The sequence below is a fragment of the Toxorhynchites rutilus genome, chromosome 1, assembly GCF_029784135.1.
Source record: "Toxorhynchites rutilus septentrionalis strain SRP chromosome 1, ASM2978413v1, whole genome shotgun sequence".
NCBI lineage: Eukaryota > Metazoa > Arthropoda > Insecta > Diptera > Culicidae > Toxorhynchites > Toxorhynchites rutilus.
This window is the reverse complement of record NC_073744.1, coordinates 157,218,939-157,234,926: the sequence shown is the minus strand read 5'-3', so window position 1 is coordinate 157,234,926 and position 15,988 is coordinate 157,218,939. Positions and strand designations below refer to the sequence as shown.

At 39.1% G+C, this 15,988-nt stretch overlaps 1 protein-coding gene across 6 annotated transcripts in view; it reads left to right on the top strand.

Moving 5' to 3' along the window:
• LOC129762692 (chondroitin sulfate synthase 1) overlaps nt 1-15,756 on the top strand; it is a 61,411-nt gene extending 45,655 nt beyond the window's left edge. For 2 of the 6 annotated variants that reach the window (XM_055761178.1, XM_055761179.1), the window contains exons 3-9: nt 12,816-13,004; nt 13,069-13,383; nt 13,443-13,555; nt 13,624-13,936; nt 13,987-14,168; nt 14,234-14,546; nt 14,605-15,756. In XM_055761178.1, coding sequence (XP_055617153.1) covers nt 12,816-13,004; nt 13,069-13,383; nt 13,443-13,555; nt 13,624-13,936; nt 13,987-14,168; nt 14,234-14,546; nt 14,605-15,644 — 2,465 coding nt within the window. In that variant the 3' untranslated portion in view covers nt 15,645-15,756. Of the gene's footprint in view, nt 1-12,815; nt 13,005-13,068; nt 13,384-13,442; nt 13,556-13,623; nt 13,958-13,986; nt 14,169-14,233; nt 14,547-14,604 lie in introns of all 6 variants that reach the window. The other 4 variants (XM_055761183.1, XM_055761181.1, XM_055761180.1 and 1 more) reach the window with 4 other exon arrangements.
• The last annotated feature ends 232 nt before the right edge of the window (nt 15,757-15,988 follow it).

The window sequence follows — 15,988 nt, the reverse complement described above, 5'->3', positions numbered from 1 at the left end:
CGAGCCCACTGTCTCTCAGAGCGCTCGCTTATAATTCAAGTGCCTCAATTACTTTCAATGTTTCGAAGATTTTTGGCACGACGAATTACACTCTTCATCGCATCGCATCGCACTTTCATATAGGTACACATTGCACAGATCGGCACAGACAGACGAGATGGACCCACAGACGCACAGTCAGCCGGGCAGCCGCCATCGCCGCCAAGTAACAGGTTGGGTACCCCTCGATGGGGAGAGGAAGAACAGCAAGCAGATCATCGAAGAAGCGGCGGCAATTTTCTCATCAGATACAATTCAGCGATCATAAGTAGGGTAAACTATACTTATACCACTCCGAGATAGAGAACCCGAACCCGAAAACGAACAGACGCGCAGAAGGTAATTTTCTCATCAAGACTGGTTTGGGTTTTGATGGCAACTCAACCCTCTGGGGAAAGACGCTTCTGGGGATTCTTCTTGTTGTACTTCTGATGGATTGTTGCTGTTAGTCCGCCGCGGGTTTTCCGCTGGTTCGTGGTCAGATCGCATGCATCCAAAAGGTGCTGTAACCCATCGGTGCAGGAAGGCTTTGTAAACCTCGCAGAATTACGAGAACCTTTGATTATGAATTGATTCTTGATCACAATATTTTGTTACTTTATTCAATTTGATGCGATCTAGATGCTCAGAAAATAGGTTCGATCAAAATTATTATACTGACTGAAAAAAAGACGGGTGGGTAATGTCGGGGACATAACCGGAGTGACGTAGGACTATATAAAGGGGACAGCTTTTGCTAAATATATTTTTTAAATATATTGTTTTATTTTCTTCTCCTACGTGAATACCCACCTATCTACCTGAAAATGGATTAGTTTACTGTTTACTCTTTTTGAACATGTTGGGGGTTCTGAAAAGAATCTTTTGTGTTGTGTTTTTCTTTTTTTTTACAAACTTTCTCTATTTTTTCGCACTATCTCATAGTTGATTCTTGATTTTTTTCTGAAGGCTTTGTACTTATTAAATGTTCAACGCCGGGCATCTTTTGGCGTATGCACAGCTCATTCACTATCATATATTTCACTATTGAGCACATTACCGTACCTTAAACTGTGGTTTCGGAGACGAATGAATTGTAAGATTTGTATCTCCACAAACAAAGTAAATAGAAATGAAAAAGAACTGAGGTTTTGGAGACGAACTCTACGATCTGTCGAGAATTAAACGAGCTATAAGCGTTCTGAAAAACCAACAGTAAATTAACCCAGGATTAAAGTCCTTTAAAATAAGAACAGAGCAGCAGGAAATACATAGCTCATCATGTTGCTCCTTAGTTATGTTTCTATACAATGCAGATGTAACGTCAGTCAATTTTCAACATCAGTTATCAACCAAAGAAAGCAGTTCTTGCTACCGAGAAAATTCGTTAATGCCATCCTGCATACAATGTGTTGTAATTTGAAGCCACTTTTAATTCGGAAACCATGCATGGGTTTGTGAAAACTGAATGATCAATTTAAAAGACCCCAAACCAATAAGTTCAAGAACAAGCATAAACAAAATAAATCAGTTTATATTATATGTCATATTATGTCACTTTAGAATGCATTGTTATTGTGAAAAACTTTTAATAACTCTTCTTTGAAAGGTTTAATGGCGCTGAAAAGCGCCGTGTTTTACGGTGGCTAGTTTTGCCACCAAAACAGTCTGTATAAACAAACTTTTTATTTCTTCTACCTGCTGCCGTTTTGCGATTGCGTTTGCCACTCGCTGAAACTAGTTGTTGCCATCGAACCGAATGTGCTCTGTTCTGTAGGCTGGTTTTCTTATTGTCGTGAGCAGCTTTGCAAGCCAACTCGAGCACTCCGGCGGCCGAAATTCTATAACCGCTATTAGGTATACTGGTGCTCCGGCAACAATCCGTTGATGCGATGTGATGTGAAACGATGCCATACAACCACACTACTTTACGGTTTGAAAGAGAATGAGATATTTTTCAGCGGATCCGCGCATTTAGCGGTACACACTCACAGGATAGAGACAAATCGGCAGACTCAGCCAAAGGGGCGAGTCCAACGAGACGAACGAATGAGCGTTAAAAGGCAGCGATGGCAAAAAAATACATTCATTACAATTTGTTCGCTCGTTGGATTCACATGCAGGCTAAAAAGGGTCCTTTTCAGGATCACAAAATTATCTTTAATTTAAAGAGTTTATTGTTTTGTTATCACTCGATATCCCCATCTTGTTCGACTAAACCTTCCTGTTTAACGATTGCGTTTACCACTCGCCACAGCTTTCACAGTTGGAAAATTTCTTCTCTTCCAGCTCGTGACATGTTGTACAGTAAATTATATTTAATGCGACGTGCCGAAGCACACCTCAGTGTCGCATTGGAGGCGATTTTAACCTGTAATTGAACATTTGCGATGACAGTGGTACAGTGTCGACTTTCAATGTGGGGTCATAATTTGGATCTCTATGTTTACAAAAATGTCCAACTAAATAAGTCGCATTACATGTCCGTCCAATTAGCTAAATGTCGAACTAATTGTAAATTACTGTACTTTCAATCTGGAAACGATTTAAGAATTGGTGAAAATTGAATAATCAGGAAAGTCCCCAACTATCAATAAGCTCAGAACAACTGCCAAATTCACATACTCATCAGCTCCTGGCAAACAAATTAAACTCGATCACTTCGGCGGCCGAAACTATATAACGCCGACTAGGTGGACTGGTGCACTGGTACTAACGCGCTCGGCCTAGCTACCCTTGCGGGGAACTCCAGATCAACACGGTTCGAGCGGGATTTAGCTTTTTCCTTCACTTTTCCTCCTTTGCCATGTCCAGACTTGGCTGCTTGGGTTGGTTTATTGATGTGTTGTGATGCGAACTGATGTGGTGTACGGTTTGAATGAGAATAATCGTTACGGCAGCGGAGCGGGGATTTTTAAGCTGACTGGCTGGCTCGAGAATTACGCATGAGTGAGACAGCGACCAATGTTTCGTTCATTTTTTTTTCTTTTTCCTTTCCAATCGTGCTTCATTCTATTTCGCTGCTGCTCTGGTTGCCCGTTTTGGTCGGTACGATTTGAGGAGCACAAAATGGACCAATCAAAAATGGGCACATAGTGCATTTGGACAATGGTTGATATTTCACAATTATTCAATTATTTATCTCAAGAAAAATGAAATGTTATTCGTTATGATAGACGCGTAGATATATTTCCTATCAATTGATGCCAAAACCTTTGCGATCTATTGAGAAATACTCGAGTTATAAGCGTTCCAAATCTTGCATTTTTTCCTACTTGTTCAGTGCCTAGATTTCCATTTCACCCCCTATATCTTCCGGTTAGACGTAGTCCTACGTCAAAAGAGGTTTCGTTGCACAATTTATCACCGACCGCATGATTATATTTGCTCGGGTTGTGTGTTATCAAATTAACCCTTGAGAACTCGATCATATAAAACTCTATCATATCGAAGTCAAGTAACACTGCAATGATCAGGAAAAAATGAGTTTTTTCATTTAAACTTCGCATATTTATTCGTTCAAATTTTTTTGAGTTTCACTTTAGCATCCTTTTAGTGACACTGATAGAAATCAAACTTGTTAGTAATTCAATTGACTACACAAAAAAAAAATCAAACGAATTGTTTACAAATTTAAAAATAAAACAATTCTCGCGTAAAAGGTCCTATGTAACAAATGTAAACAAATCGAGTTAATGGATGCACGCTATTAGTTTTCAATCATTGAATGTATTACAAAAACAATCGTTCACGTATCTATCTTCTTCATCTTTTTGTAGCCAATACAAAAAATATCCAATGTACAGATTCGAATTTTAAGCACCCGGCTGTTACTTCGGACGCCACTTTCCTCCGACGGCCGAAACGTCCGAAGTAACAAAGCAGTCAAAACAACTCGCAGTCGTACTTCGGTCGTTTTGGAATTTGTTTCTTACAGGTGTTGTTATCGATTTCAGTGCAATTCAACGAGTGATAAAAATAATAATCAGTCTTTAGAACGAAATGCTGATATTTGGATTGTTGTTTATTAGTTAGTTTAAAATTTTTATAGTGCAACGTAATATGTCCAATGTGCAAACGCGGGCAGTCAAAACGTCCAATGTAATATTTTTCGCTCCGAGGCTTCAACCTTAATCTCAAATCACGGAACAATAGTTACGATTGGTTTTACGAATTTATTCTTGACAGCTAGTGGTGAAAACAGTGATAAAGATTGATAGCTTTTAAGACGATTCGCGAAATAATGTTCGGGTCTTCAACTACGTTTTTCTCGAGTTGGCGAAAATGTTACATTGGACCTTTTCAAAAGTTACGCGATAATTGTCTTTGTCTTTTAGATATTTGTTATATTTTTATCTAAAAAAATATTCAAATAATTTATATAAGCATGTTGTATATAATATTTTACATCATATTTTACAAGAATGAAGGTCTACACTTTTTTAAATTTTAAAAACGTTCACCAACTTATTCATATTATTTTCCGAATAGTGTTTCGAATTCTATAAATGATATAAATAATTATAAGTGAAATATAAATAAATTAGTATAAGAATCAAATTCTGAAAATGATTCTGCATGGAAAATGATATATACCGTTTTGTCTCAAATTCCGAACACTTTAGCTTTGGTGGCCATTAAACAGTGTATCATTGATCAAAATGGTACTTAATCGCGAAATCAATTTGATTTTTGGATACAATAGAGCCTTCTTTTTCATTTGGCTTCAAAAAAATTGATTCACAAATGTATTTTCATTGTGAAAAACTAAAAATTACATTAATCACATTTGTCTCAAATTCCGAACAGCCAAAATGCATTTGTTTAAAAAATTCACAACTTTTGAACTACTGGATCGATTAAGATGATCGATATATCAAATTAAAGCGAATAAGCTAGTCTTTTGTGGAAAAATATTTTACTAGCGATAAAAATTTGATTTGATTTTCGTAATTATCGATTGTGTTCGTTTTTTCTAGTTTACATGGTTTCGGGACCAAGGGCGCTATGTATTTTTATATTTTTTTCTTGAAGGCTGAGGAGTTTTTACATAACATATCCAAAAACAGAGGTGTGTTTTGTATCGTTTTTGAGTCATTATTTTTCAAAGTTAACATGAGCCTTCGTTCGATATTCCTATGCGACTAGACGAGATCTATGCGAAAAGAATTCCATTTTTTTTTGCAAATTGAATATTTTTTCAACGAAGACTAGCTCATTGACTTAAATTGAATATGTCGATTATCCAAATCTGTTAGGTAGTTCAAAAGTTATGAATTTTTGAAAAACGTCATTTTTGGAAAAAAAGGAAACATGAGTTTTACACCAGCGATAAACTTTGAAAAATTATGATTCAAAAACAATAAACAACACATTTCTGATTTTTGGATATGTATTATAAAAATGTAATATAATAATCGAGTTCTCCTTGTTACTTCAGGGCCCTGGTTTTATTATTGTGGTTTTAGTTGAAGACCTGGCTAAGAAAATCATTTTTACTCTCGTTGGTTTGCAGCTGCGACCTGCGTTTTGCAAGGAAAGAGCATGCAATCATTGTTTAACAAATGTTCTTTTTATACTGTTGCACCAGAATTGGATTGTCCTTGTACCCTAATTTGTGAACTATCGTTGTATTTGCCAGAAAATAGTGTTCAAACACTTTCTTTCGTAATTCGATTCATGCGTCGAAACTCGATTCAAGTTACGAACACTACTTTAACGTAAATTTCAATAAAGTTTTCTTCATAAAAGATTTTTTTAACAATTTATAATAGATTCGCAACGAGATTCTTACCGAACGAACATATAAACAGCAATTAAAATACAAAAATCGAAAAACTCACGATGCTTGTTTTCGACGGAATTTGCTAACGCAAACATTTTATCATTGGTTTTGACTGTCACTTTTTTGCAAATGCTTAATATTATAAATTATAGACTGTATCGATGTTAATGTTAATGATGTGAAAATGTAGCCTATAACCCGAAGAATGTCTAGACTCCCATTATTCAACTATTTGTAACATTAAAGTTCAGTAAATTTACATTTAAAATGAAGTGTTCGGAATTTGAATCATGCATAGAAACTTAATTCAAATTCCGAACACTACTTTAATACTAATTTTAATGAATATTTCTGCACAAAATATCATTTTTTCATCCGTTTATTATAGTCCCTTACCTTTTCTAGCACTTAATTTGAAAACAGCAAACAAAATAGTTGAAAATACTACAAAAACTGAAAAAATAACGGTGCTCGACTTTTACGGAATTTGCTAACGCAAACATTCTATCATTGGTTTTGACTGTCACTTTTTTGCAAATGCTTAATATTATAAAATAAAGGCTGTATCGATACCTGTTAACGATGTGAAAATGTGTGAAAAATCGAACATTGGCCATAATCTTTTTTTTTTTACTCTAGGAGGCACAATTAAGTTTTGTTATTCAAAAGGTGAAGCACTTCCGCACATATTTACTTAAAACCGAACTTATTGCCCAACAAAGTTATACAAAAAAATTTATAATAAGTGGTAGATAACAAATTAAGTTATCATTTGGTGCAAAAATATTACCAAATGGTTGCTGTTAAAGACATGAAAAATTATCGAATTTGGTGTTAGATTTCTCGAACAGCTGGTCGTTAGCGATGTTAACTGCATATCTGTAAATTTGACAAATTTTATGTTCATATAAAGTTCATCATAGCACTGTCACTGTCATTTTCTGTCACTGTTTATAATAATTCAATAAGTTAGCAGTTTTATTAGTTCAAATGTAAAAAAAAAACTATAAAATAATATTTTATGAAAATTGAACAATTTTTTATTTTTTGTATTGTTTTTAAATTTTTATTCTATGTCAGGTTTTTGGACAATTTATTCTATGCTTTTGTATAGCTAATTCAAGTTTTAAGCTTCAAGACCACATTTTGAATATACACGTAGTTTTAGAGCTACGGTTTTTCGAAGAAAACATTCTTAATCATTGATAATTGTTTATAAAAATTTCTGCCATTATATGCTATTTTTATAAAAGTTTATCAACAATTAGGAATGTTTGACGTAATTTGAAAACTACGTGTCAAATTTTCAAAAAATCATAAAGAGTCGAATGCATGCCATGTCAAAGCGTGTGCTCCCGTGGCCGAGTGGTTAGGCGTCGTGCACAAATAACGTAACGCTAAAAGTGCAGTTTTTGAACCCCCTCTCTCCCCATATGTAACAATAAGTAACGCAAGACAAACCCCCTCCCCCTCATGTTACGTAACGCAAAATCAAAGTCGTTTGGAAATTTTTCATAACATTTCAGATTTTATTAAATAATGAAAATATCAACGTAGAAAATCTGTCCAGGCCGGAATCAAAGTTTATTCGAAATAAATTTGACAAGTTCGTGGAATTTCTAACAAACAGAGAAAGAAAATCAATGCTTACATTTGTTGGGATTGGTACTTTCAAACAATCTAGTGTTTGGCTGAGAGGAACAGGAGCTGGTATAAATTGATGTTGATTTAAAAATAACTGTTTGTTTTCAGAAGTTCGAGACTGAATCGAGCATCGAGATTTGTCACTGCTCAACAAAAAGGTCGCATTCTTAGGGATTTAAAAAATACGTTCTCAAATTTAAATAATAGGGGGAAATAGTCCTAATTCGACCGATGGTCTTGAACCGACCTCTTCTTGGATCCCGGAAATGGCGCCACCTACCGAACTTCTAGCAGTATCAAATGAAAGGTGTCATAAAACTGATGATTTTAACGTATGATGACCATTTTATTGCACCCTTTATTCCAGCGTTTTGGTGACATTCCGTGTTTTCAATGCTTAAATAAGGGAAAGATAGATTTCCAGTACTGAGAATGAGTTAAATGTTCTTTCAGACGATGAAACATTACAATACTAAACTATTTCGATTGCTTATGGTCTACTCTTCAAGACAAGTTATATAGATTGAATTTACCTGATGCTTGAAGTAAACGGCATACCGGTAATAGGAAAAAGTTGTGGTGGTCCTGAACCAGCCCTCTGTGTTTGCTTCGTAGTTATTCAACACGTTCCCTCATGTGTTTAACATCAACGGAACGCATTTGCAATTTATGGGGTCTGATCAGGGCCATCTTCCCCTTCATATTTGACTAAGTTTGAAATTCACGCACGTATGATTTTGGATGCTGTCTGTCGTTCTACTGATGGGTCCTCTTTTAGATCAACTCATCTGCGCTGTATTCGCATTGAGATGCCTAATCTTGTATGCGGGTGTGTGTGCGGGACAGAATAACAGATATGATCGGGAATGGTCAGATTGAGCCATATTTGGTTTCCATCGGGACTAAACAGCTTTGTATAAATTCCAACGGTGACTACTCCCTGTTTCAACGCAGCGGTTCCTGTCGTTTGACTACTTGCAAAGAGTACTGGGATGTTCTCACGTGACGAGGAAAATCATTCGGCTAAATATCCTACAAATTCCACTTCCTCAATTTGGGAGTCTTTCGGCTTTATATATTAGGCTTTAACGGGATATCCATCGATTGCTAGGTTGTTCCACAGATCATCTAACGATTTCGCTACATACTCTAAATTTTTCGCTTCCAGTTTCGGATTGTTTTGAGTTTTTCATCCAAGTGAGATTCATAATTATCATGCGAAAGTATTAATCCTTCTAACTTCCAGAAATAATAGCCTTCCGACGTTCAACTCGGTTGAACACCATGCGTTCTGGACCATTTGAAAAAAAGAATATTGCATCAAGATTCAATTGATTAAAATGAAGAAAATATATATCTATGACTTTTTTTAAAACGAGGGTTCTCGTCTGGTCCTTCATCCACATTAATTATGATTACTGGGTTAATAAATCTTCGATATCGAATAATTTCGAATTCAGGGAGCTCGTCACCTTTTTTTAAAAATAGAACCCATGAATTTGAGGAATAGTGCCTTCCTGAACAAACTGCAACGTACGTCGGATCACTGTATCCAGCTGATTCAGAATGTCCAAAGAGCCCTAGCTTCTTTGGGCACCTGTGATAACCGAGGGAATAACCTTATGTGTAGCAGCCAAGAAAAATAATGATCTGGAAGATTAACGCGATATTCGAGATGCATTAATCGATGCGTGCCTATTGACCGCGGTTTAGCCCATTACAGCACGTGCTTGACTCAGGAAACACACCACATTCGGCCCCCGAATCGAAGCTATCTGCCCAAGCATATAGGGGCGAGGGGCGCTGTATTTATTTAGAAATAAAAAGTGAATTTTGTTACGTATCATGCCAGGAGAAATCAAAGAAATTTCTTTCAACTTGCTTACGACTGTGATAACGCATATTCTAGAGCTTGCCAGTCCGGATACATATTCATGACGCCATTAATCTCACATAGATTATCAATTAAGTACTAGTAAAAATGACGCATGTAAAATATTTCGTTGAGATCACGCAATGTTCAATAAGAAGATTATGTCAAAACGGAGTCGGTTGGAGCAAAAACAACCCCGACTTGCATGGGTATTTGCAAAGCGGATTTCCCCAGCTGCATCGATTTTGAAGTCTGTAGTGGTAAACAAGTGGATTGCATGATATAATTGCGTATTTCTACGTCGAAAATGTGGTTGTGTCCTATATACAACCCCTTACAATGTTTTCATCTTCTTTTCTTTGGCCACGGAGGCTTTAAATCATTCCCCTTCGTTATTCGCCGATAAGTTGCTCGTTATTGGCGGCATGGGTAGGGTCGTTCACAAATGGGCAGAGCTAGTGTATGGGAAAATGGAAATGCTTCTAGTTTTCATCAATTTAAGACATTTACACACCAGTGGATTGTAACATATAAAATCTTAGTGATTTTCCAATTTGTTTTGTATGTAAATCGTCAAAATCCGTTCGCGCCAAAAATAGTTATTAACCCTAAGGGGCTGCCCACATACCACGTGGACACAAAAAGCACGATTTTAGACTCCCCCCTCCCCCTTAGTGGACAAACGTGGACATTGACCAGACCCCTTCCCCTGTTGTCCACGTGGACATTCCTGAATATTTTAACAAAGTAAATGTAAACACCTAAAACACCTCGATTGCACCCTTGTTCCATTTCAAATTTATTTCATGTTAGATTTTGTTTATCAGAAAGGACTGTTTCAAATGACTTTTCCACTCACACGAATAAAAAGTTAGGAGTTCAAGGGTTTAGAGACGTATGAACTGAAAAGTTTAAAGCCTCTTTAAAACAAAGAATGTCAATAGGAATTAAAGAAGTATTCCTGAATCATTTGCTGCCGTTTTTGCATCGGACCTGCTCCTTTAGCAGTTCCAAACGTAGTAGATTGATCGCACGAAGAACTGCCGAAGAATAGGTAGTATGTGAGTTTATTGAGCTTAAACGAGCAGCTACCTCTGCGTGGAGCGAGATTCAAATTTCCACATGCCGTAACTTGGCCGAATACGTTGTTTGGACAGAGTGGAAATTAAGGATGGTCTACGTATTATAAAGTTGTTGTAATTCGTGCGAAATTTGTTGTTAATTTTATAAAGAAGTGACTTCAAATTGCTCGAATTTCAATTGCTCGCGAAAGAAATTTTTGAAAAAAGTAATGTAAGTGAAAAATTAAATCTTCGCGTTCGTATGTCTACTCTCAGTCGGAAAAAAAACCTGTTTTACCGTGCAAAACTGTGATCAAAAACCAGGACCTCATTTTGAGGGACTGTTTCGAAAGATGGCACATGAACGAGAGTTTTAGAGTATATTTTTTTATATAAAAACAGCATTTTAAAACACATTATTCAGTAGATACACATCTAAAGTTCACAACGAATTGAAAAACTCTTGTTTATTTTTCATTGTCATACAAATTATGCATCACCGCTCTTTCAAGGGAAAATAATTCCAACCAGTATGGCACCCATATCCGAATTGAATACGACCGTAAAGGGTCAACATGCAACTGTGTATCTATTTAATCATTATTTTGACTTTTTTATACATAGTTATGATTTTCAACTAGAGTATGCATTTTGCATGTTTTATTTTAAAATGAAAAATCCTCTGATGGTCCACGACTAGGAGCTCCAGCCATAATGACTTTGGGAAGAAGATTATTTTGACCGAATAGAATAAGTTTGAGGTTAAATGACACAAAAAAATGACAGCCAGAAGTCTGAGCTACCCAGCTTGTGTGGTGCTGTTTACTTGGAATGGGGTGGACAATCTCGTCAAGATCGATAGAAAAAGACTGCAGAGTCCTACGTCAATGTCTTGGAGGAGAACTTAAAGCCGTCACTCAGGAAAATTTATATTAAAGGCTATGATCCCAATGATCCTAAGTACTCCTCGAAGGTTGCGAAACGCTATTTTCAGTCCAAAAAGATTAAAATGTTTAAGTGGACATCTCAGAAAGAAATACATTCATTTTCAAAAACAAAATCATGAAAAAGTATTCTGCGTAATGCTGTTTACTTTTTTCTTTCCAACACTGTACATAGGATATTTGGTAACATATTGAGAAGCTCTTGATCAACCTGATAAATCTTCACAAACTGCTTTGTGATTAGTTCTCTGACACCAAATTGCTAGATTATTTACTTCCGTAGCAATTTCATTTTAAGCATCTTCAAAAACCACGAATTCTACCATTGTGTTCACACTAACAAGTATTTGAAAAGAACATCAGACAGCTCAGCCTTTTTATTGTTAAATATGCAGAACAAGCATGAAGGAAAGTTTGAAAGTTCTTGAAAATGAAAAACAGATGTCGTTAATTTTTAAATATATATGTGATTGTTTTTTTTCTCAAATATTTATTTCACGTATCACGTATCATTGGCCACGTGGACATTGGCCATACCCCTGCACCCCACACCGTGGACAATCGTGCACATTTCCCTCCCCCCTAAAGTTGTCCACGTGGTATGAGGACAGCCCCTAACATTATTTCATAAAAACGTGACCTGTTTTCTGATTTGGCCCCCTCATGAAAGACGTTAAAAAAATCTTTCGTTTCGTAACGCTGTCATCGGTTTATTCATTGAATCTTGAATCTTATGAATAAATGTCTAGAGAATACGAATATGCAATTCAATTTTAAGCACAGTTATTTTGCAAATTTTCTCTTCACGATGTTATTCTTTCATCATTTTTCGATACAATTATTGTCCTCTGCTATAGCATATAATTTTCCCCAGGTTTTTAATCAGTTGATTTCACTCGTTTCCTCAACCAACTCATCATATTTATTACTTCACACATCGGATTGTTATGATTGATTGATTATCTCAGCGATAATTATGTATTATAATTGCCACCAGTGACCGACTTTGGCTGTGACATGACTATTGTGTTTACACCTACAGTGAATTATGTGTTGAATCGGTGGCATCTGAAATAACGATGCATCACAATCTGCTTTTGTTGGTAGAATTGTGCTCATTTCACCATCATTCTGCAATGCTCAATTAATTTGTTCATGACCAACACATCTAGTTTCTCAGTTTGCAGCTGTAACTATACCGCCTCGACGATTTTCCAGCCGAGGTTCAGTTACAGCTGCGAATGCTTATGTTTCCCGTGGCCACTCGGTATAAACTGCATTTTATTGGGTATTTATTATTTAGCGATTTACCCATCTGTGCGCGGTGTATATAAATATGCAAAACCGGTGAAAGCTTCTGGAAAGTGAAACCCGACCGCATACACGTGCGCGGAATAATGTGTGCCGGATGTGCTAATATATCCCCTTCATTTCAGGAATTTTTCTCGCACGTCTGCTAAAAAATGATTTATACTTTTTTTTCTCTGCAGCTGCCCTCGAAATAATCGGACTGCACCCATCGGAGGCGCCCGACAACTCGCAGCACAACCTAGTCTTCGTGGGGGTAATGACTGCCAAAGATTTTCTGCAAAGTCGCGCGAAAGCCGTGTACGACACCTGGGGAATGAACATCCCCGGACGGATAGCCTTCTTCAGCTCGGAGGAGTCCGTGGCGGAGAGTGAGTGAACCATGATTTCATCGATAGCCCGGCGCTGGGATTTTATTTATTTTGTGATTTACAGATCTTCCCCTGGTAGCCCTGAAGGGAGTGGACGATAGGTACCCTCCGCAGAAGAAAAGCTTCATGATGCTCCACTATATGTACGAACACTACATCGACAAGTTCGAGTGGTTCGCCCGGGCCGATGACGACGTGTTCATCCGGACGGACAAGCTGGAGATGTTCCTAAGATCCATCGACAGTTCGAAGCCGCAGTTCATCGGGCAGGCGGGTCGTGGAAACAGTGAAGAGTTCGGTCTGCTCTCGCTCGAGTTCGACGAGAACTTTTGCATGGGTGGCCCGGGTGTCATCATGAGTCGCGAGACACTGCGACGGGGTGAATATTAGGACCATCCGGCCATTTCGTATAAACTAATTAATTCTGTGCCATTGCAGTTGCTCCCCACATTCCAACCTGCCTTAAAAATCTCTACAGCACTCACGAAGACGTTGAAGTCGGACGATGTGTACAAAAGTTCGCGGGTATCCCATGCACCTGGAACTATGAGGTTACTGACCCAAAACACGTTTATAAACAGTACCTGCCCTTTAACTACTTTCCTATTCTTACCCTCAGATGCAATCCATTCTGCACCACAACTCCAGCGGAGTGCGTGCCTTCTCGGGCAACCTTAAGAACAAGGAAGTCCACAGTGCCATTACACTGCATCCGGTAAAGAAGCCTGCCTTCATGTATCGGCTGCACACATACACCCTGGGCCTCAAGGCCCAGGAGCTTCGCCAACAGTCACTCTTCCTTCACCGGGACATAGCCCAGATGACGGCTCTGTTGCAGATCCCAAAGATCAATAAAAATCTCGCGCCCGGCGTTCCTATCTTCCCGTCGGACGAAACCAGCACGGGGTATCTTGGTGACCATGATGTTCTAGGTAGGTCTCGAGAGAGGTTTGGTTAGTTTTTCCCGCACGTGTCTCGCTAGCAACATTGACTATTCTATTTCAAGCATTGACACCAGACCTGAATCGGCATCGACCCGCGCAGCTGGACGAGATCATCGAGTGGGATTTCATCGCCAAAAGTCTCTACTCGGGGATGCATCCGAACCCGAAGCGTAAAATTGAATCTTCCCTGAAGGAAGGTTTGAACGACGTGGTTCGAGAGGTTCGTAAGAGATCTTCAGGTCGGAAACTATATTTGCAATCACTCATCGTTTGCTTTCTTCGCAGATCATGGAACACATCAACAACTTCTCGCGCCAGCGGGGTCGAGTGATCGAGTTCCGCGAGCTGTTGTACGGTTACATGCGGGTCAACAGTCTGTACGGACAGGATCTGATTCTGGATCTGCTGTTGGTGTACAAGAAATACCGGGGAAAGAAGATGACTGTGCCGGTGCGGAGGCATCTCTACATTCAACGCTCCTTCACGGACGTTCGGGTGCGGGAAATTACCGGTGGGGTAATTCCAGCGCATGCCGTTACTTTGGATCGACGGTTACCGGGGGTAACCACCAGAGCGTGGCACAATTCCTCGGGACTAGGTAGTCAACAAACAACTTCTCATCGATTAATCACTGAGTAAAACCGTGTTTATTGTAGATCGCATGCGATACATCCTGAACAGTGGTCTCGAGAAACTGCAGGATACCTTCGCCATCAGTAATCCTCTCGTGTACGAACTGAGACCTGCCAAAGATCGAATCGTGTTCGTGATCCCGCTCGCTGGTCGATCGGAAACGTTCATGCGATTCCTACGCAACTTCGAGGAGATCGCTCTGAAGCAGGATCAACGCACGGATCTGCTCGTTTCGATGTACATCGACCCGCAGGAATCTCCCCTTGTGACGGGTCTTTTGGACCAGCTACGGCAGCAGTATCCCACCAACAGGATAAACTACCTGCAGCTGTACGGTAATTTCTCCCGAGGGATTGCCCTCGATCGTGCCATCAAGAGTCCCTTCTGCAAGCAGGATGACATACTGTTCTTCATCGATGTCGACATGATTTTCACCCAGCAGACGCTCGACCGGATACGAGCAAATGTCATAGTGAACAGACAAGTCTATCTGCCAATAGTTTTCAGCGAATATGACCCCCGTCCTGAATTATCAACCGACGGAGGCTCCAAACCAATCACCACTGAACACTTCAATCCAAGTTCCGCCAGTCGGAACTTCTCGGCGCCGTATCCCGTGATGAGCTCGAACGGTTACTTCCGCCAATTTGGCTACGGGCTGGCCGGAATCTACAAATCGGACATCCTCCGACCCGATCTGGGTGGCTTCAACACCGACATCAACGGCTGGGGTCTGGAGGATGTCAAATTTCTCGAAAACATAATCGCTGCCAACGTGAAGGGGAGCCAACGGCTGCTGGATGTGGCCGACGGGAAGGTGGATCCGTTTCAGGATCACCAGCTCGGCCAGCAGCAGGAGCTGACAGTGTTCCGGGCGCCCGATCCCTCGCTGGTGCACATCTTTCACGCGATCAATTGTGATACAAACCTGGAGGAGGCTCAGTACAGGATGTGCCTCGGGACGAAAGCCAATACTCTGGGCAGCTTTCGGGAGCTGGAGAAACGATTCGCCCACGACCGCGAGCTGCTGCTTTATGGCCGCAAAGGTCGAGGGATTCGGTAGAAGGGGTAGCAGAGCATGGGGTACCTTTAGATTGTAAGCCAGGGGGGAAATAGGATATTATTTTGGAGGATCCAAGAGCCTTTATGTAAGATAATAGAATCAAATAAATTCGTAAACTAATAAAAATTGTAAGATATTTTTACTTGTTTCCATCTTCACGAAGATTATCCGTGTGCGTGCGGGGATTGATATCATCTGAATATGTGATTGCCCAGGAACAGTGAGTGAGCAGACGTGATGAAATCGTCCAGTTGCCCAACATAGTAATGGATACATAGCTTGAGACATTAATTAAAATTTTATTCCGCTGAGATATGATAGATATATTTTATTCTGCTGTTTCT